Source organism: Melanotaenia boesemani, chromosome 13 (genome assembly GCF_017639745.1).
Source record: "Melanotaenia boesemani isolate fMelBoe1 chromosome 13, fMelBoe1.pri, whole genome shotgun sequence".
Classification (NCBI taxonomy): Eukaryota; Metazoa; Chordata; class Actinopteri; order Atheriniformes; family Melanotaeniidae; genus Melanotaenia; species Melanotaenia boesemani.
The window spans coordinates 9,080,427-9,101,560 of NC_055694.1; the positions used below are offsets into that span (position 1 = coordinate 9,080,427).

At 40.4% G+C, this 21,134-nt stretch overlaps 1 protein-coding gene and 1 long non-coding RNA gene across 6 annotated transcripts in view; one reads left to right on the plus strand and one right to left on the minus strand.

Moving 5' to 3' along the window:
• Nucleotides 1–268: 268 nt before the first annotated feature.
• LOC121651709 (ankyrin repeat and SAM domain-containing protein 1A-like) overlaps nucleotides 269–21,134 on the plus strand; it is a 59,423-nt gene continuing 38,557 nt past the window's right edge. For 2 of the 5 annotated variants that reach the window (XM_042004095.1, XM_042004091.1), the window contains exons 1-4: nucleotides 269–850; nucleotides 13,709–13,789; nucleotides 13,985–14,141; nucleotides 14,955–15,017. In XM_042004095.1, the coding sequence (XP_041860029.1) occupies nucleotides 681–850; nucleotides 13,709–13,789; nucleotides 13,985–14,141; nucleotides 14,955–15,017 (471 nt within the window). In that variant the 5' untranslated portion in view covers nucleotides 269–680. Of the gene's footprint in view, nucleotides 851–13,708; nucleotides 13,790–13,984; nucleotides 14,175–14,954; nucleotides 15,018–21,134 lie in introns of all 5 variants that reach the window. The other 3 variants (XM_042004092.1, XM_042004093.1, XM_042004096.1) reach the window with 2 other exon arrangements.
• On the minus strand, nucleotides 780–1,276 carry LOC121651738. The gene is made up of 3 exons (XR_006012467.1): nucleotides 1,192–1,276; nucleotides 1,016–1,113; nucleotides 780–883 (listed from the first exon to the last, which is right to left on the minus strand). It is a non-coding gene; the product is annotated as an uncharacterized LOC121651738 (long non-coding RNA).

Here is a 21,134-nt window from a genome sequence, read left to right on the forward strand (position 1 = left end):
AACTGTCGATTTAAATTCGATGTATTTAATAACTTATTTGGTTTTTTTTTCAAGGCCAATTGTTTATTTGTTTGTTTATTACTGAATTATGAGTATGTAAGAAACAAGATATTTGATTAAGCTTATAATAAATTATTTAAAAGGACAGTTTGGGAAATTTGCCACGGACTTTGGACTAGATATTTAAAGCACTGGATGGGTGTTATCCTGCCTTTTGGCTCACTTGAATTCCTGCGCCATCTTGCTTATTCCCATCCTTACTGTGTGTCAAGCTGCTACGGGTGGCGGTGATAGGGGTTGTATTTGTGTGTGCTTGAAGGGTTTCGGATTGGAGATGCAGAAAGAAAGGGCAGTTTCGAGGAAGTGACGGACGACGGTCGGAGAATTGATCAGAGGAAGTTTGCTCGATGGTGGTGCCGTGCTGCTGAACGAAACTTTTCCCCTCTTGAGCGGCAGCAGCACCGTGGATCGGGACGGACGGGTCCAGCGGTGGAGGGAGCTTTTGTTTCCTCGCACATTAGTAGCGCTGAAGAATAACTTGAGGTTAGGTGGAAGAGAGAGGGTCGCAGAGGAATTTTACTCCCACAACCAACCCCCCTCCCCCCCCTCCTTCCCCTCCCCTTTTCCTTCTCTTCCCCGCGCCTCCTCCAATTTTTATTATTTTTTTTCTGGGATCTGCGATGGGGAAAGAGCAAGAGCTTCTTGACGCGGCGCGCACAGGAAACCTGGCCGCTGTGGAGAAGCTCTTATCCGGGAAGCGACAGTCCGCTGGCGGATCGTCTGGGACCAGTGGAAGCGGCAACAGCGGCGGCCACGGCGCCTCCTCCCATCCTCTCTCCAGTCTGCTCAGGTAGGATCTAGGAAAGCCAAAAGGAACGCGCAACTAAATAGGAGTTAGCCAGCAGCATTGTGTCTGTCCAACATTGTGTAATCATATACTGATAGAGCTTGAAATATGCATGCTTAAATAAATAAAGAACGTTGTATTGTTTTTGTGTTGACAAACCAACCCAACCTGAAGCTGTGCAGGGCGCAGGAGCAGTGGCATGCTTCTTTGTTAGCTCACAGCTTTTGTGTTTTTGGTCAGTTCTTCTGTGATGTACATTCCTATAACTTAAAAAAAAGCTGCAATAAATCAGGCCACTATCTTTTTGAAAATGAGTTCAGATGTATTATTGATTGCATGCTTACTGTTTAGACCTGAACCTGCTTTAGTGAGGTTGGACTAGACAGCCAGTAGTGAGAATTGGATTATTATTTTGAAGCTATTTTATTTTTACCATTTGGAAATCTTTATTCATCAGCACCCACATCATGTCCTTAGGTGTGCAGTGGCAGCTTTTCATCTTTAGCTGTGGTCACAGTGGGAAGTCCTCAAGGTAGAAACACTTGATGTGGTTATCCTCATCCATAAAAGGTCTGCTGGGCAAGGTTAGAGAGGTTTAGCTAATCTTTTGAGGCTTTTAGTTCTCACCAGTACTTTCTTTACTGAAAACTCCTCTTTTTCTAGTTCCACACTGTAAATTAAAGAATAAGATGCATTTACTCTTCAGTATGTCATTCTTGCCCATATGTCTGCACATCCTCCAGCACCTCTGATAAACAGCTGATCTGTGGAGCAGAGGTCTTTTCCATAACATAAAAAGATATTGATAAAAGCTATATCATTAAGAACAGCCATTTTTTTAAACATACCATTCTCATAACTTTGTGCATACGCTGGTATTATTAAAGAATGTGGTGATATATAAAAAGATCTGTGTAGAGTAAGTGTAGAGTTTCATTTTGTCCTGCAGATATTATCTGTGTTATAGGCCTTCCAGAACCAGAGCTAAAACATCGTTCTGGATCCAGACATGTAGATGCATAAAGTTTTTCTGGTCGAGCTTGCCACTTTGTAATATGCATTATTAGGGTTGACCAAGAAAGAATAATAAAGACAAAAGCCTGTTGTGTATTACTCGTGACAGTGATGCATGCCTCAGTAAGTCTGTTAGATACGTGAAACATGCTCCACTCGTGCTGCCAGTAAGCCATCTGCCTACACTTTACACATCTTCGAACACACAGGTGAATGTCTGTCAATCAAAACATAAAAGTGCTCCTCTGGGAGTCCTGGTACCAGCCACTTTCATGTGAGGGAGGGGGTGTTAAGGCAAAGCTCGAGGTGCTGCATCACTGTGTTACTTAGTGCAGACTGCACAATGTACTCAAGGTAATTACATTTAACCCCCCTAATCGGAAATCCAATTCAGAGATGTCATGCAGTCAAGGCTGACTCCTCTCTTTCACTCTCAGATCTGTGTGTGGACTAAAGAGGCCATTGTGTCATCTATTCTGTCTTGAGCAATCAAAGTTTGGCAATGAGAAATCTGGGGAATAATTAGCTACACTGTGCAGGAAATGAATTAACTACCGATCAGAAGCCTGTTGCCTATGGTCACCTGTGTTTATTGGATAGGCTGTTAAAATATAAAGAGTACTGGCCCCGGAGGCTTGTGGGTTTGTTGCTGCTGTGTATGACATTTGATTTAGTCTGCATAATGAAAATGCCAATACATCCTAGGGCTTTACAGTGACTAGCTACAGTGGTACAGGCTGTGGCTTTGTGCATGTTGGTATGTTATTCCCTTTTATCAGAATCTCTTTGTGACCTACTCATCTTCCAACCATTGTTAGAAAGTGTAGGCTTGTAATCCTGTCAGAGAAGATTTGATCTGTTTTTTTTTCCAGCCCATTTCATCCCTTTTTTTTCTCAACCCATGTTGCTTATGATGTCAGTGTGGATAGAGAGAACTGTGTGTTGACTCCTGCTGCTGTATTTCGCAAACATTAGCTTCTACTTGTGTTCAAAACATCACAATTCAAACTGTTTTCCAGCTGAACTTTCATTTAGTGAGACTTGTTTGCAGCTTGATGGTGGGCCCTGTGTAGAGATTATCATCAACAATAACGTTCTGTTTGTTGTAAAGATTTATCCATGACTTATGCTCCATGATCTGTTGCTGTTTTCTGATGGCGTGTTATGAGTTTTTTTTTTTTTGCGTTCTTCCGCTGGAATGGTGTGCATGTTAAGACTTGCAGTGTTTTTGTCAGCAGGCAGTTATGCAGCTCTGCTCTGTGGAATGTCTGCTTTCCCAGGAGGCTGCATCCCAGCCGTTGCCATGGTACAGACAGTGACCCCAGCATGTTTAACACCACTGATGCCCCCAAACATTTGTCCTGTGGTCTTGCATTAAATGAGCTGGGCTTGGCCTCTCCAAGCTGTAAGGTCAAAGTGTAATGTTAGTAGTGCAGTTTTGTTGATGCAGAAGTTTTAATAAACGCTGTTAGTAGACCATATGGATATCTACTTTAGGCTTGTTTGTACTTTAGGTTTTAAGTCTTTTTTACTTGGCTTCCTGAGACTGCTTTTCATTCCAGTGGTGTACAGCAAGAGTTTGTCACTAGCACTTCCTGCCCCCAGATTGCCCCAGCACAGGCAGCTGCTGCAGTTAGACCGGAGGTAAGGCAAGTCCCTGGCAGGGTGAGTGCCTGCCCAATGAAGGGAAATTAACAGAGGAATGCATGGAGTCCTGGACAGACACTCTGAGAGCTTAGCCAGACGAGGACTCGTCTCCCAGCTTCTCAGCCATGTCTTTTTGTCACAATGACAAAGCACAGAATGGTGCTTTTCATATTCATATAATGCCTAAAAGACCGTTCTGGGCTTTTTGAAAACTTTCTGGTTTTGCAAAGAAAATTAAGCTGTCATTCGAGTAAAACTGGACCACCTATTAAGAGGAATCCACTCATGTAGGCCAAAGTTTTTTATTTTATGTAGTCTGAAAAAAGTGGGGCTTTTGACATTTTTGAAAACTCAAGATCAGATCCAGATTTACAGGCACCTTAACTATCATTTCTTTATAACATTTTTCTCTATTTTCTAAATGCTCACGAGGATAGCATTTTTATCAGTTTGACTTGGTTAACATTTTAAGAGGCTTGGGCACAACTCCAGATCATTCCATCGCATTACATCCACAGTTTCTGGCTCATCCTGAGCAGACCCACACTGTCAGACGGCTGTCAGCTGAGAGAATATCTGCTGCATGAGAACTAGCACGTACTACCTTTTTAAGAACAAGAAATCCCCCTTCCATCTCTTTTTATTACTGTGTACATGCACGTTTAAAGGTGCACTGTAGGGATGATGTGTCTCCAAATGACAGGCTCGCAACAGGGGTTCTGACACTCTTAAATTCTCAGTTGTGCATCACAGAAACTGGAAGTTGATGCAGAATGCTTTAAGCGAACCAGCCTGTGCAGAAAGACCGTTAACAAGGCTTAATGTACCACTTATATTACTGGCAATGTCCTTAAGATCATTCCACGATGGGGTAAAAGCTGGGTAGTCGCAGGCCTGGTGTTCACAAGTCATTATTTATCAATTTCAGAACTGAAAGACACATAAGCTGCTTCAGCCAAGAAGGGAGCAATGGAAGCTGGGGAATCTAACACCCCCATGTTAGCGTTCTAGCAGCATCTGAGTTGGGGATGCTCTGCTCTACGTGGTATGTTTACAGCTCATGTTTGTGTAGTATGAGAAAGCATATGCTTTCTCATACTCATGTGTGTAAGGGAGGACAGAGTGTGACAAATACTACATCCTCTCCATGCAGTTTGAAGCCATCTTTATGGTGGTCGGCTATAAATAGATTTTTATCCAAGTGGGTCAAGGTTTTGGTGATTAGTTTGTGAAGAGGAAAGCTGCTTTCATTTTAAATGAAATGGAAAAATTTATCTGGTAAATACAGCAAGAAATCCTTAAAGGAGGAATGATTTCTGCAAAGTGTCTTCTAGTTCTATGGTTTCTAAAAGAAAATGCTGTTCTTTACAGTTTCCATCTTCGTGTGCTTCCTGTTTTGAAGAAGAGAGTTGACAAGTAAAATATTGCAACATATGCACAATTATGGTCTGTTAGGTTTGTTTTTTATCTGATCACAAAAGCTCATAATAACTAACGGCAAAGATAAAGTTGCTTAGGTGGAGGTTTAACTCTGAATCCCAACGATAGGAAAAGTCTTCACGATGAAAAACCTTTCTGGCCCTTTGAAGATCTCCATGTATTGATGCTTGTTTGAAGTACTTGACCCAGACTTGCCATCCCTCCACCCCCCCAATCTGGCTCTGCCCACCTGCTGGGCCTACACCAACCTCTGCAGCACCGTCAAACTTCAAACATATTGCGTTTGGATCTGGTGTAACGTTTCTGCCTTCAGTATGTTGACACAGGAAGCAAATTAGCCCAGCTGGTTGTTTGTTTAAATCTCATTTTGCATTTCTGTTTTGCAAACCATGTACAAGAAACCCACCAATTTGGAACTGGTTTAACTTCAGCATGACTAAGCGGATAAGCAGCAGTATGATTAAAAACTCCTACTTTCATATTTACACATGCAGATCATCATTCATTAGGGGAAGTGAAAGATACGTTTTGTATTCACAAGAAAAGTTTCTGAAAAGACTTAAACAATGACTTCACTTATAATTTTGTGAGCAAACTAACACATAAAATTTCACATATTTAAATAGAATCACAAAGAAGTTCTATTCCAAGAAGTGGGTTGTTATCATAAATGAAAATAACTACTGCGTTGCAAGAATTTAGCTCCAAACTGAAGTTGAGCTTGCACTTTGAAGTAAAATGCACAGTGGAAGCTGGTTATGTCAGATCTGGGTAGTTGTGTGTCTGCTGTAAGATCAGTCTGAAAACTCGTATGTTTCTTGTAGTCTTTCCTTATTTACTTTCTAAATTTTCTCACTTTCTGTTTACTTTTCCTTCTATATTCATCTCCCATTCACAGCCTGCCACGAGCAGTTTTCATGCCTATGGATGGTTTTGGTTCTGCTGGAACCTGTTGGACTGCTCTGACCACATTTGTTGAGCACCTCCTGTTGTGACACAGTTGCAGTGTGAAATGATCACTGTGGTTTCATGAGCCACGAAAACTCAATCAGGCTTTGTTTAAACAAAGAAATGACCCGTTGTTCATATGCAGTAGTTTTGATGCATTCCGCTATGTTTTATGCAGTCTTGTCTATGCTTGTTTTGGAAGACTTCTTACCTCAAAAACAAAGCAAAAGCTTCCTAAAGCTGTTTATTTTTATTTTAATTTTCACATGGTTAGATCTGTCAGTCCTGTGTCAACAACCAGAAAATGATTTGCTGTGAAATTGCAGGCATAAATTCACATACCCCAGAGGATAAATCCAATTACCTTTGGTGATCCTCTGACTTTTCCATTAGGTTGGCATTTATGGTTCAGAACATTTCTCTTGGCAATTACTGGAGGGATTGACACTTGGTGCAATCATTCATGTCACCTCAGGATTTGTAATTAACCTAAGAGATCCCTTAACTTCTCCCAACCATAAATGGTCTGATGCATTCCTAAAATGACCGAAATGACCAAGACATTCATTTCAAAAGGAGTTTAAATATATTTTTGGCCATAGGCTTGTTGAAACTTTGCAACGCATCATGAACCCCCATCATTCCTTATTTATTGTGTATATATACACTTCTCACAAAATCTAGCTAACCTCCAGGTGACATTTAGAGTAAATGGCAAAAGTTAATGCTACACTAATATTGTATCATGAACGTAGGCCATTGAGATCAAATCATTCAACTGTAATTTTTTTCCTCTTTCCAAACAATTTATTGAAACAACAGCTAACAGTTGTGGGTATAGCGCAACATAAAAATGTCAATATCACTTGAACTTTTTATGTTTTATGTTGTCTTGGTCTGATTATGTCAAAATGTGAACAGTATGATGAAGAGGATTGTTTAAAATACAGGTTGTCATTGAATCAGACATCTAGGGGTTGATTCATGGTTCATACACACTTCTGGGTTTTTTAGAGGTTAATAACTTATTAGAGAACAGCATGTTGTGCAATAAGTGCTGAGACATTGAACTGTTGTGCATGTCCATTCAAACGTTTGGAGAAAGTCAAATTGAGTTAATCTGCTAAGGTTATAGCATATTTTACAAATATTCTGACATCATACAAAAAGTCAAATATCCATAACTTTTTCTGAGTGGTGTATATGGCAAAATAGCTTGTACATTTCTAACAAGCGAGATGGTCATTGTTTGTTTTGACCATCTTTAATCTTACTTTTTATTCTTTCAACAGAGCTTGCCCTCATTTCTCTAAATATTTCTTGTAATTTCTTTAATTTTAAGTAGTTCTCCAGGCTTCTTAAGGACATTTCAAAGCTCTTCTATGGATGTTGATGCCTTTTGTTTCATTCTCTGTTAAGCAGAACCCACACTGCTTCAATAATGTTGAGGTTCAGTCCGGCTCTTATGTAATTTGGCATGCCTTCTTGACAGCCACCCTTTCAAACGCACCATACCTGATGAGGCTTCAGTGAACTGTAGATAGATCAACTGAAGGTTCAGATGTATCTCTGCAGGTACTGTCAGGGCTTTGCTGGATTTTTTTCTGTATAGGTCTTAAAGAGCCTTGCAGAAACTGTTCATCCGTTGCAGATGGTTTTCCAAGCCCTGCCACTCATTCTATTGTCCTTCACTTTTCTAGTTTTTCAAATTTAAAAGAACGCACTGCACACCATGCTTAGATATGCCATGATTTCAGCTAACAGCTCTTTGGGAATCACCTTGTTGATGGAAAATACTGCTATATTATGTCTGTCAAACTGTGTTGTCTGTGTACGATGACGCATTTCTCTGAAAATGGTCAGGTATAAAGACTGGATTGAAAATAATTGAAAAAGTAGCCAATGTATACAGAAGACTTTGGAAAGACCATCAGAAAACCTGGAAAACTGTTCCTCAAGAGCATTTTAAAGGTTTTCAAGAATGTCTGACTTACTGGAAGCTAAATGTAAACATTATTTGTGGATCGAGAGTTTTGCACAATTTCGTTGAATTGATCTCCATTGGTCTCCATTATTTTTTAACGAGTGTAATCATCAGCCTGCATGGGAACTCTGGCTGGTGCTGTGGGTGATGACGATGGTCAGGTTGGCTGTTTGGCTGGGGGGCATCTGGTTTCAGCACCTGCCAGCAGTATACATAACTAAGGCCAATTTCCCCAGTGGTGGCTGACATGAGCCAGTCACTTCTGGGCTCACTGCCTCGGGCTGAACTAATCCCTGGCAGTGTAGTCACACGGCTAATAGGCTGGGGCACAAATCTGTTTATTTGACACTGAGTTCACACTCACCTGGGTTCCTATTTGAATTAAACCACTACTGGCTTTTGCCTTGCCTTTTCCCTAGGGTTCCATAGATAAACATTTAGTCATATACTGGTCCCACTGGAATTATTGGAGAATGTTTGCTTCAGGGTGAAAGGGATTGCTTGTGCATTATACATATATATTGTTTATTTTCTGAGTGGAATTCATAGATATGTATCAGTCAGACATGTCAAGGTAATATCAATTTATTTAACTGGTTTCAGTTTGGAAGCTGAAAACCAAACTCCAGTATTAATTTGTTATTTTTATGTTATTTGGGCTTCAATAAAAGGGAAAGAAAACAAAAGAGATTCCACATCATTTGGAAAAAACTGCCTTTATGAAATTATTTGTATCTAATATCTGCTAACTAATGCAAACAATACATACGAGTTGGAACACGTTATTATGGCTCCTCCACTCGCAGTGACCAGGCTTTGTACAACACAGAATTACAGCCCCCCCAGAATCTCTTTCAAACTCCAGCTTCATCCCACTGATATTCCCTCAGGCAAATTAAGGATTAGCTCAGCCTTTCAAACAGGAATTCCTCAGTCAGTTCCCATGAATGTGCCCCCACCCTCCCAAACCAAATCAACTCTGTTTTGCCCATTGCCCCGCTATGGGCCTAAGCCCCTTCCCTCAGTTAGGTTGGTTGTGAGCCGTAGTAAGAGGATGAAGTGGATTGTCGAGCACCGCTCTGACTCATGCCCTTGAGTGCCACGCTGCCAAAATGCTCAGAGGACGTAACACTTCTGCTGCGCTTATAGCTGCTGATGCTAGCAGCTCTCTTAATGGCAAACTGAAATACATTGTGGGGAAAAAAAATGTAATGAACGCACATTTTGGATTGCTCTGCACAGGAGTTATTTAGATAGGATTAATGAACAGCCATGGTCCTGATTAGAAATGTGATATTGTGCCAGTAGAATATTGTGGCTTATGGTGTGTTAGGCTCCTCTATACGTAACACAATGTTCATGTAACAAAGTTGGATTTTTTTTATTGATTTATTTTGGAAGCTGTTCTTCTTGCACTAAACATTTGCCTCTTTTTTTAATTTTTTTTTTAATTGCTGACAAATTTGCCTCGTGATGCATCTGACAGAATGCAAATGTTGCCAAAATTCAGAGTTTAAACTTGGATCTGCTTTATGATACACTGAGCACACAGTTTTTAAAGTACAGAGCAAAGGTCTCATTTGTATGATATAAAACGTCATGCTGATTCGGTGCGTAATGTTGCATTGTTTTGGTAACAGTTTTTGCCTTATGGCTGAATTATGCTGTGGTCTCGTGCCATGGTCACTGCTGTGTTCATGTTTATGTTAATTTGTATATGGGATTTTCGCTCTTAACGGTTACATAACTGTTTTATCTAGGACAGCAACTACAGCTCCGTCTCCGTTTTCCCTTCTGATGCGTCCTGCAGCCACATACAGGACTGTGCTGCTGAACTCTTTCCTGCATATTTGGCAACTAAAAATTGAGAGGAAGTGTCTATGTGATGCCTTAAGAGCTGACATAATCGTAGCTTGCACATTTAACCCCCTTTTTTAACAGAAATTTATCAGTCCCAAGCATTTCCTCCCACCACATTTTCCCACTCAAGTGTTTCCTCCGAGCACTGCTTTTGATGTCCCATGACTTTGCGGCTGCCTGACTTGTAAGATGAGACGCAGAAGCCTTGCTGAAGGAAATAAACAGCTTAGGTTGTGAGTAGCAGAGCAATGCATCCCTATGTGCCTGTGCTCTGTCAGGCCCATTGTTCTGCAGGCTACCAAGTCCAACAAGACACTTATTTAATGAGACGGTTCTGACTGTGTAATTGCAGGCTGCTCTGAGAGCTATTATGGGAGATGTATTTTAGGGGGGGCAAAACAGCCATTACTGCGACAAAAAATGAGCTCCGTGCTTATATGTGTGAAGTAAAGTCACACAATTCATGCTGATGTGAGGAAGGTGAGAAAACTGTTGTCGCACCCTCAACACTGATTATGTTAAGGATCAATTCATCATTTGTCTGTAAAAATTATCAGCCCCCAGAGCTGGTGTTTTAATTGAAATATTTAAGAGCAGCTTGTGTTGTTCGCTTTCTGGATTTTTCCTCATAGACTTCAAGTCCAAGCCGGTAATAGTTTATGAGAATGTCAGATTAGCATTGTCTTTTGGCTTTCTGGCAGTTTTTTTTATAAAATATTTGAAGTCAATAATAGGAAAAGAAAAAAAAGAGGTCTCACCCCTTTTTAAGAAATGAAAATGAATCTGCTTGATCTACAGTTGATTCTTTGTGAAGCTCAGCTCTTTTGCTCCAGTTCTCTTTCTGGATGGCAGACGACTGGTCTCAGATATTTGGTTCACTAGTGTTGGGAATTCTGAGTCACATGATTTATTTAGGATGTGTTTAGGTCTTCTAGAGAGCTTCACATCCTGTCCTGGCACTCTGTCGAGTCAACGTACTTTTGCTTCTTAAACGACTCCCTCCATCACTTTCCAGCCGCACCCCCCACCACCATTTACCAGGGCTCTCTGTCCTCCTCACCGCAGCCCTCTTTGCAAATTAAAAGAAACCAATCTAAGCTGACAGCTGAGTTCAGCGCAAATGAATGCGAGTGCTGGAGTAATGCTGGCCTACCTCACACTTTACCCCTTTTAATGCCTTTTAGCTCCATCCCACTGCTTTGTTTTTTAAGTTGTGTAACAGAAGCCTGTTCTGCTTCTGGACCTGGTTCAGGTGCTTTTGTTCTTTTACTGTAAACCAGCTCATCTGACCTGCTGCTGACTGGTTACTGGGTTTTGTTACCTTCCTGGTTTTCTGATTCCCTGGTGCTGTTGACCCAGTGGTTCTTCATTCCTGTGGCCTCAAGTGTGCAAGAAGGCTCGTCTTCAGTTGTGTGCAGGTGGGGATGAACTAGCTACTCTGAAAGACGGGGCCCTGAGATAGCAATCAGAGCAATGTGGTCACACCCACTGTTGGCGACTTTGCAAAGGGATAGGCTTTGTTTGTTTGGTGTGTTTCATATATGTGTACAGTTCCAAGGTTTTACATTTCAGGACATGATTAGAACAATTATTTATTTGACAAAAGTTAAGCCAACAACCCTGAAAAACTACATATGAAGCATAACTCAGTGACTTATAGAACCACCTCTGGCAGCCAAAACTTGAAATAATTGTTTCTACATTATGTTAGTCTCTCAGATTATTGTGGAAGCATTTTGGCTTCAGTTTATTGAGCTCTGCAGGCATTAGTTTATACACAACTCTCGGAAGGTCCCCCACCCACAGCATTTCAGTCAGCTTTCAATCTGGACTTTGGGTCATTGCAACACTTTCACTCTTTTCTTCTCCAGCTATTCTGTTAAGATTTGCTGCTGTTCTTGGGACTCAACAGCAACCAAACATTAGCTGTCAGAGACACAGCCTCACATGCGACTCTATAAAATACTTTGTTTTAGGGATGCACGATATATCGGCATTAATATCGGTATCGGCCGATGTTAGTCATTTTTTAACATATCGGTATCGGTCCGATAAGCAAAACTGGGCCGATATTAACAGCCGATATTTATTTTCATATAATTGCTGATTGTGTACGTGTGTCGGAAGGTTTGGCCATGCAGCCATGTTTGGACATGTGACAGCAATGCAGCACTACATTGTGGGATGTAACTGAAGCAAGAAGCAATTTCAGCTGTGTGGTAATTTTTATAGTGTAGAAAGAAGGTACTCGAAAAGCAGTATGCAATATCTGCAAAGTCGAAGTAATGCGAGGAGGATGCCGTGTGAACTCGTTCAGCTACACAAATTTGATATGTCATCTGAAAAACTCCATCCAGAAACATCCAGAACTTCACAAACAATGGTGGGAAGCTAACACCCCTAACTTTTGCCTTATTTTCACTTTGTACAGAATTTGATAATCTTAAACCTTTTAAAACAAAATATATATATCGACATCGGTAAATATCGGTTTTCGGCCATAACAACAATATTAATATCGGATATCGGCATCGGCAAAAATTTTCATATCGGTGCATCCCTACTTTGTTTTACAGAGGAGTTCGTGGTCGACACAGTGATGCCCAGATCCTGTTCCTACAGAGCAAATTATCACACTTCCACCAACATGAAGTTTCTCTGATATGCAGTTTGGTTTTCATAAACATGCTGCTGTGCATTATGGCCAAATTTTGATCAAACACTGATCTGTTTTGTCAAAGGGACATTGACCAACTGTTCTTATGGACAAATTTGTTCTTAACAAATCCACCTGCTGAATGTGGTATTTAATCATTAAAATAGACAGTTTTTTCGAGGTTATGCCCTGGCCGCCTGGTTAGTAGCACTACTTACCAACCTTCAGACTCACCTGTAGGTTCCATTTCATCAGATGCTCACACTCGCACCATCGGTGCACCGCATCTTAACAGGATGCTGGATGTGTTTGGACACAGCAGGAGGGAATTTGCTTTACAAATAGCAGAAGGTCCAGAGCGGAGATTACCAACTCTGGACTTTAGGGCCAGTGTCATGCAGGTTTTCGATGTTTCCCTCCTTCAGTACCTGGTTCAAATGAAATCTCCAGCAGCTTGTTGTGAAGTTCTGCATAAGCCTCTTTATAACATATTATTTATTTATTTATTATTACCAGACTCCTAACTCACCGTCTAAGTTTGAGAGTAATTTATTGCCTATTTGTCCATAAAGCTGCTGTTATATGATTTGAATGTCACGTGTGATTATTTATAACCAAATATATGACTTTAAAAATGAAGGCAAACAGGTTTCAGTGCACAATCTTTAGTATTATTATTATTATTTTCATTCATTCTTTAGGTATTATGTTCATTTTTTCTCGCCTCTGTCTCTGCACACGGCTTGTAAGGCTTGCTTTTTTAGGGGCTTTGGCGGTTTACTTATGCAAAGAAGTCCTGGTCTATCCTTTCAGCCTCCGGTATTCATAAATCTAAGAGGGAAGATACAAACAACTGAGCAGCCTACGAACACCTTCATGAATCTAACAGTGGCCTTTCATTAATACCTCCTTAAGAAAAACTTAAGAACAAATTAAAGAAGATTTGTTAAAAGATGTTGGTGAACAAGGCTGATTTTTCTGAAAGTCTGTAGGTTTTGTCTTTTACAAAAAAAAAAGCTTTACTTTTCAACCCTTCCAGACAAACCATTTCTTTCTATTTTCTAATCATATTGTCATTAACTTAAACATTTATCTTGCTAACTGGAGCCTGTAGCATCTGAGAAGTAGCTTAGAGTATTGCACGGTCTGAACCTGAGGGGAACTAGCTGTGACATTGACTCCTAGAAAGATTGGCAGCTGTCCTAAATGTTTTCCATGTGTGAATGATTATGCACATAATGAATATGTTGTAACCTGGCTGCTCTTAACTCTTGTTTTACAGAAACCTAACAATCCTTTATGTTTTTTCCAGCATCTGGAGGGGCCCCAATGTGAATTGTGTGGACAGCACTGGATATACCCCTCTACACCACGCTGCCCTTAATGGACACAGGTACAGTAGATCAACAATAACTAACTGTTAGATGTGGGAGAGTAGCCCCCATCAGCTCCTGTGTTTATGCTCTATGTTAAATAAAGTCTGCCCTCACACACTGTAATCCCATGGGTAGATAGAGCTATTGATTGTGTGTTTATTAGTGTGGTTCATAATGGTTCTGACCTGCCATGTCTCTTCATTTGTCTGCAGCGAGGTGGTGGAGGCGCTGTTGCGGAACGAGGCCTTGACCAACATTGCAGACAACAAGGGCTGCTACCCTCTCCATCTGGCTGCGTGGAAGGGAGATGAGCGTATCGTAAAACGTCTCATTCACCAAGGACCTTCACACCCCAAACTTAATGAGCAGGTCTGCTGTTGCTGCGTTCACCCCTCTATGCTGGTGTGCACACGTTTACTTTGGTCACGTTCACATTTCTGGATTTGTTTGTCAGTCATATTTAACACATTGTCTTGACTGAAAGCAGTAGCGACATCAGAAGTGTGATTCTGCAGAAGACACTATTAGACTATTCGTGGCACTTAGTTTTTCAGCACATTTAGATGGTTGGTAGTTTAGGAAGCTGTCATGACACGATTTTCAACACAATGCCACATTCAAGTCTTAAGACTGCAAATCCTCGTTGAGCATTGCATGGTCTGTATTTGAAGAAAGAAATGTTGAAAAGAATGTGACCATAGTGAGCTAACCTCAGTGCATCATGAGGCTGACTTCTCCTTTGATAATGAAATAGTGTGAAGTCGCTGTGCCAAAGTGAGATGTGCTTGTTTCCTCTAACCATTTTAACTTCTTTAACACTTGTTTTTGATATTTTGATTGGTTCGCTTATTGCACAGAAAGGCTCCAGACTGAAACCATCTCTGGCCTGCCCTGTTTGGAATGAGGAGAAATGACACATCCTGAGATTTCTTTTGTTTGTTTTTTAGATGTAGTTGGGGATTTAAAAAAAATTTAAACAACCATTTTCAGATACCTCGGTTTATCTCAGTCTCATTTTGTGTCATTTCTCTCCGCATTTTCATGACATCTGATTGTTTATTAACTCAACTCTGATTTTCTTTTCTCCTTTTATTTAGTTTGACTCATTTGTGATCATCGCTCATTTGTTCATTGCTTGTCTGAACCAAAACCATCTACCTATCTTCTCTTCCTCCCTCCCAGAGCTCTGTAGACCATAAAGAGTTCAAACGCTGTGGGCCCTTTGACCCCTATATTAATGCCAAGGTGTGTACACTGCTGTTGAAAACCAACATTTTCCTTTTTAAGTGCTCCTTTGCTTTATTGCTGCGTGGGTTTGCTGTGCTCTGGTACGTTTTTTTCATGCTGCTCAGGGGGCTTCTACTAAGCTAAGCTTTTAATTTCACTCACTATCAGCCAATCTTTGCTCTCTGGCTTTCTGTCAACGCTCGACTGTGAGCTCCAGTTTTATTGCAATGTTATGCTCAACACAAGGGACACTGCTTTGCAACATATTTGCTTCATGTTAGGGTGTCATGCCCAGCCGTTTGATCAGGATTAAATTGTGCTCTGGATGAAAATGTCGCTGAAAGCTTGGTGAAATACTCCTGCAGATTAATTTACTAATCATTTTGCAGTAAGATGTTGTATAAAGTCATTTCAAGATGTGTGATGTCAGAAATCTTGCAGCTTGAGGGAAGAAACTGCTCCTGAATCAGATGATATGGCAGCAGTTGCTTCTGAATCGCAGCGGGGTGAAGAGGCTGCAGCTGGGGTTGATGTTGCCTTTTGTTTTGGACCCATCTCTGATGTTTTGTAGATGGGTAATGATGATGATGATGATGATGGATGTTCTTTGCAGTGTTAATCATGAGCTCCAAAGCCCTCCTCACCTGTGTGTGTGTGTGTGTATTTGCCAAACACCAACCAAATTCTTCTGATTTTCCATTCTTTCTTTGGCTGTATTTTCTTTCACTTTACCCTTTATTCCTTTTTGTGTGTTTACTTTTTCTTTTCTCCCTCTCATGTCCCTTCATCCCATCTCTTACTGGTCAAAGCCTCTCACAAACGACTCAATAAAAACTCTTCCTTTACTGACTCCAGACACTGGTTGGAGGCTTGAGTTATATTGAACTTTATTAGTCTACTTTATTCAATGATTTCCAACTGAACTGTGATTATGTCTCTGGCCTCCAAAATTGGCCTATGACCAAAATTTGACTTAAACCTCTTAAGTTTGAGCCTGACTTTAACCTCTAAAGAGCCCAAATTATCCTCATCTATACACATTGCTGTTACACATCAGCACTTTCTTTCAAGATTCACAATTCAAACAATTTATCCACGAGGAGCAGTTTAGTTTTGTAGTCTCTCTATTAAAGAAGATTTTAAAAAATAATAATAATGTAACTAGAAACAGCACTGAGGACCAGTCAGTGCAATAAATCAGATCAGACAGATTTGTCGGTCATCAGTAATAATATTAAAAAAAACATCAGACCACAGCATTAATAGATAAGAAGTAATAAATGAATAAGTAGATGATAAATACATTGTAATGCTTTTTCTATTTTTTTATGGGAGCTGCAGGCCTTTCAAATTCTCACTGAAGGAAAAGGGGGAAAAAATCAAAAGCTTGCTTTTTAAAATAGATCATGTCTGTATATTACATGGATTCTCAAAATATTTTGGCCGTTAAGATGACATTCATAGTTCCCAGACAAGGAACTTAATGACTGTGCTCCTGATTTTTCTCCTCAGGGGCCAACTCGTCCTTGAGATTTAGGTTTTCTTACTGAAATATCTTAACTGATGGATTGCCCTGCCATTTATGTGCCTCTGAGGATGGATAGAAATAAGTTTTTCCTCCAAATTTTTGTTTAGATCCATCATCACACATTGAGTTCAAAGTGTTTGATAGATTTAGGAGCTATATGTGGTAATCATCACTTGCACTGTCATTTTAAGGTTAACCTTTTGAGGTTATTGAATAGAAAGTAGCATAGTACCTGAATGCATCGTTGCAGGGCTGCTGGTGTGACTTTTTAAAAATAACCAGTTTTCATTATGTTCCACTGCCCAGAAAAGCCTGGTTGCATCCTTTCTGCGTGAGGAGAATGGCAGTCTCTGACAGTCTCACCTTCACAGTTAGTTCAGTGAACACACCGGCTGCTCTGTGATCTGATTTTTCTGCAGGTGGAGCTGGAAACCCACCCAGGCCTGGAAAGCTATTTTTGTATCTTGTCACATCTCCCCACTGCTAATCTTCTTAGCATTTGGATGGATAGGCTGACAGTCTTTGTTGCTGCTACGCTGTATGCAAGACTGTGAATTTTTATGGAATTTCTAAATCTGATGGATTTAACAGTGAGTGACACTTTGAATGCTGTTTATAACGTTCACACATCTGGGACGGTTTGGGCGCCACTGTCTGGTTAAGAACCTGAATAATTGACGCCTTTCTATGAATAAATCAGAAACTAGGATACGCAATGTTTGCTCCAGCTGGTTGTGGTTAATGGCATCATGTGATTGGGTGGGCGGGGTGCATCCTGCTTACCCTCACATCACACTCCAGGACCAGAGTGCCATCTCATAAGAAGGAGGAGGAGGATGGGAGGTTTTCAGTGTACCAGTCTCTATGCATCAGTATCAAAGCGCGATTGCCATGCTGTGCCTGTCTCTGCAAGTGCATGAGTGGATGTATGTGTCGCCTGTCCGTCCCCCTTCCTCCTCCTCCTCCCAGTTTCTGAGCCTGGTCTGCTGAGGAGAGGAATTCGTTAAAGGTTGTCATAGTAACAGTATCACGGGTTATTGGTCCTATAGAGTGGGTGTGTGACCCAGTGGTGAGATGCCGTTTGTGTGTAGTAAGAAAGGTGTGTGATGAGGCTGTCAAGTGCTCAAAGGAGAGCCTCATCGGTCCGTCCTTAGGAACACTTAAGAAATCAGCCTGGACTGGGTCCAGTTCTCTGTAATCCTGCTCCAGGAAGCCTGCTAGACTAATGTTTATTCATTATGACACTGTGCTCACTCCTCCTGATGATGTCCTTTGTGGGAGGGCGACTTTGATGGTGTTTGAAGTGCCTCAACAGGGGGGTCCTAACCAAAAAATAACCACATGATCTGACCTGGCAGATCCTACTGCAGAAGTATTTGGGTTACACACATTCAGTACATGCAGATGTAGAAATTTTAAGTTTAAACTCTGGAGCTACAGTAGGTTGGCTGAAAACAAGTTTTAACAGTTACTAGTTCAAGGCTGCAACTAAGAATAAGGTTACTCTAGTTTTTGTTAAGCAATACATTTTTTTTTCTCATTTAATCTTTATTTATACATGTAGTCCCACTGAGATATGCAATTACAAAAGAGACCTGTTTTGGACAGACAAAGAAAAAAAGAAGGAAAAAGAAATTTGATAAAGTTATAAACAATGAGTTTGTAAGTGTAAAACAGGCTAGACACTAAAAATACTAAAAATAAGAAAATTTCAAGAAATCTCTCTCCAGTGTCCCCATCAGAATAATCTCCTGATGCGGAGAATTATTTTGTTTGATTTCTGACTTTGAAATGCTGATAACCCCCAAAAAAGAGGGAAAGTTGTGAATTTATTTTCTGACATTTTATGAGCTTAAACAACTAAGTAATGAATCGTGAAACTAATTATTGGTTAAAACCTTGGTCAATTCCCTTTTACACACAGTTTCATTGTATTTTATTAGTTATCTAAAGAGTAATTAGAGTAATAATAAAAGTTAAATTTAATCAGTATGATGTGATTGTCTTCTTCACCAGAGCTGCACATTCAACATAAAACAGTGACAAACATTTTAGTGCATGGAAGAAATTTAATATAACTGAGTTTTTAAATACAGAGTTGTTACTGTAGTAACCAGATCTAGAAAACCTGCATGCGGTCTTCATTAAATTATTTATTACTGACCTCCTTTTTGTGTATTACACCATAATAAAATGCAGCCCGTCAGATGCCTGGACTCACGTCATGCTACCTCTCACCCAGGCTTCATCTTCTTATATAGGTCATGCGTCTAATACAATATATGTTGGTGATTTCCAACCCACTTGTGCTGCACATCTCTCTGCACGCAAGCATATAGCTAAACTGATGCTCAAAGGTTTTGAATTTAAAACATGCCAAATTATTTAGCTCCTAACCACTCAGACAGGGTCTTTCAGGGTTGACGTGTGGTGTGTAAGGATGGACAGAGGGACTAGCTAGTTATGGCAGCAGCAGAGGTTGTTTAGCAGATACTTGTTCACTTCATTATCAAGCAGAGCTGTTTCCCATCCTTCCTCCAGGCGCAGCGCTTGCAGTCTGACTTCATGTTCATTCATTTATCCTTTATGTATGTTACTTCAGCATCCAACCCTGGCCTTGTCAATGCATCACACTCCTTTCCCCGGCTTCTGCTGTGTGCTCAACCTCCAGGGTTTGTTCTCATCTCCTGCAAGCCAAAAGTGGTTGAAGCATGCATGAAGGGCCTCAGAGGGGAGATCTTTTTATCTGACATAAGGATTAGCATTTCTCTGTTGTCATAATTTGCAAATTTAAGTTGAAGGAGGAGAGACTTAGAGTACAGACACTATCTCCTATAACATCTTAAAATATTTAATTGATGTAGTTTGGAAAGTGAGTCCTGTGTAATAAAGTAAAGAGGACTGACTTTTAAACACGGGGAAATTTATCTTTACTGTAAAAGGAAGAAAAAGTCCTCTGCTTAGAGAATTACAATCTATGGCAGGAAGCCAGTTAGACAAGCATCTCATTACAGGAGTGCTGGGCCTCTTTTACTCTGGAATACGTGACAGTGCTCAAATAAAGATCCATTCGAAGAGTCCAAAAATTTCCATTGCAATTACCCAGAGTACAAGGTGAGGTGGTGACATCTTGCACGTTTCTTGCTTTGTCCAGAAAGTCTGAAGTCTGTTTGGGCTGCTATTAAATGTGCATTCAAAGATAAAAAAAAAAGCTTAATGAAAGATACTGTGTTATTAACCACAAATTCTTTATAAAATGCCCATAAATACAGAAATGAAATGGATATGAGGAAGTGACTTTAACATTCTCAAGAGCAAAAATGATGTGATTAAAAACTTGAAGTCAATATCTGAAAACAGAGATTGGTGAGGAATCCCTCCTGCACATGTGTACAAGACTCATGATTTGTGTAAATGCGCAGATGCCAGCAGGATTTCAGATTTCAGTAACAATGGGCTCTGGCACGCATCAAGCACAGGCAGCCCTTTGGCATACTAGCTGCAACAGCTGCTCACCCCACCCCACCCCGCCCTGCACCACCACCCACCACTACTACTACTACCACCACCACCAGGGGCCAGGCTGATGTAACCGCCGCCTTGCTGTGCTGCCAGTCAGCGTGTCATGTGATCGAGGTTGCCAGTCAAACCATGTTACAGTCTTACAGCCTCAGGTTGTAAGAATCATAGCATCCTCCTCCCTTTCTGTCCCCTCCCACCTCATTCTGCAGCTCAAAGCTGTGTGGTATGATTTGTCAGTGTTAATCAGAACGAGGGTTCCTGCTTTCTGCTGTTTTACTGTAAAGACAGGATTCTCTTGAAGTACTTGTACTGTCCAGGAAGTCTTAGCTGTGCCGTACAAATTCTAATCTCTTTCCCTGCAAGGCTGCGAGTCATTCACAACATTTTGCGTAATAACTTCGAGAGCTCCGTCTTGTTACCACATGATTATTTGACTGCTCATTGGGCTTTTAGTGGTATAAAGGAGACAAGACTGATCCCGGTCTAAAAAGCTATGCTGGTCATATATGCTGAAGAATCCAGCAAATCCTTCTAATCTAACACTATTTATTTATTTAATCAAAACTTGCAAATAAATGTGTTGAAACTGTGTTTGGGTTTTTGCATTTCAGAGCAATAAGTTTTCTAAAATTAGTCTCAAACAAGCCTTCTCAGTTTTAGTTTTCTAATTGTGTTTACTCACTTTCTATGGCGTTTCTATGTCATTGCAGTATCTGCTGAGTACATCCAGACTCAAAAAGTTGCTTTTCTACTTCTATACTTAATGAATAAATCAGTTATTTCCAAATTCCGTGAGATGAACACATGAGAGCATACAGTTGTGCCTGTCTTTTTATAGTTTATATAATTCTACCAAAATAAATATAATCTAACATAAGACATATTCAGCATTTATTTGATTGAAATGTGTACCTCCAAAAATTGTGAGTTATTTGAAGCAAAAGTTGGAGTCAGGAGTTTTTAGTGAGATAAAAATTGGAGCCAAGTGGGAAAATATTAAACTAATATGAGTGGAAAAAAAATCTAAAAACATTGCATTCAGTTTTAAAGGACCTTATCCCATATGTGAAGCATGGTGGTGGAAG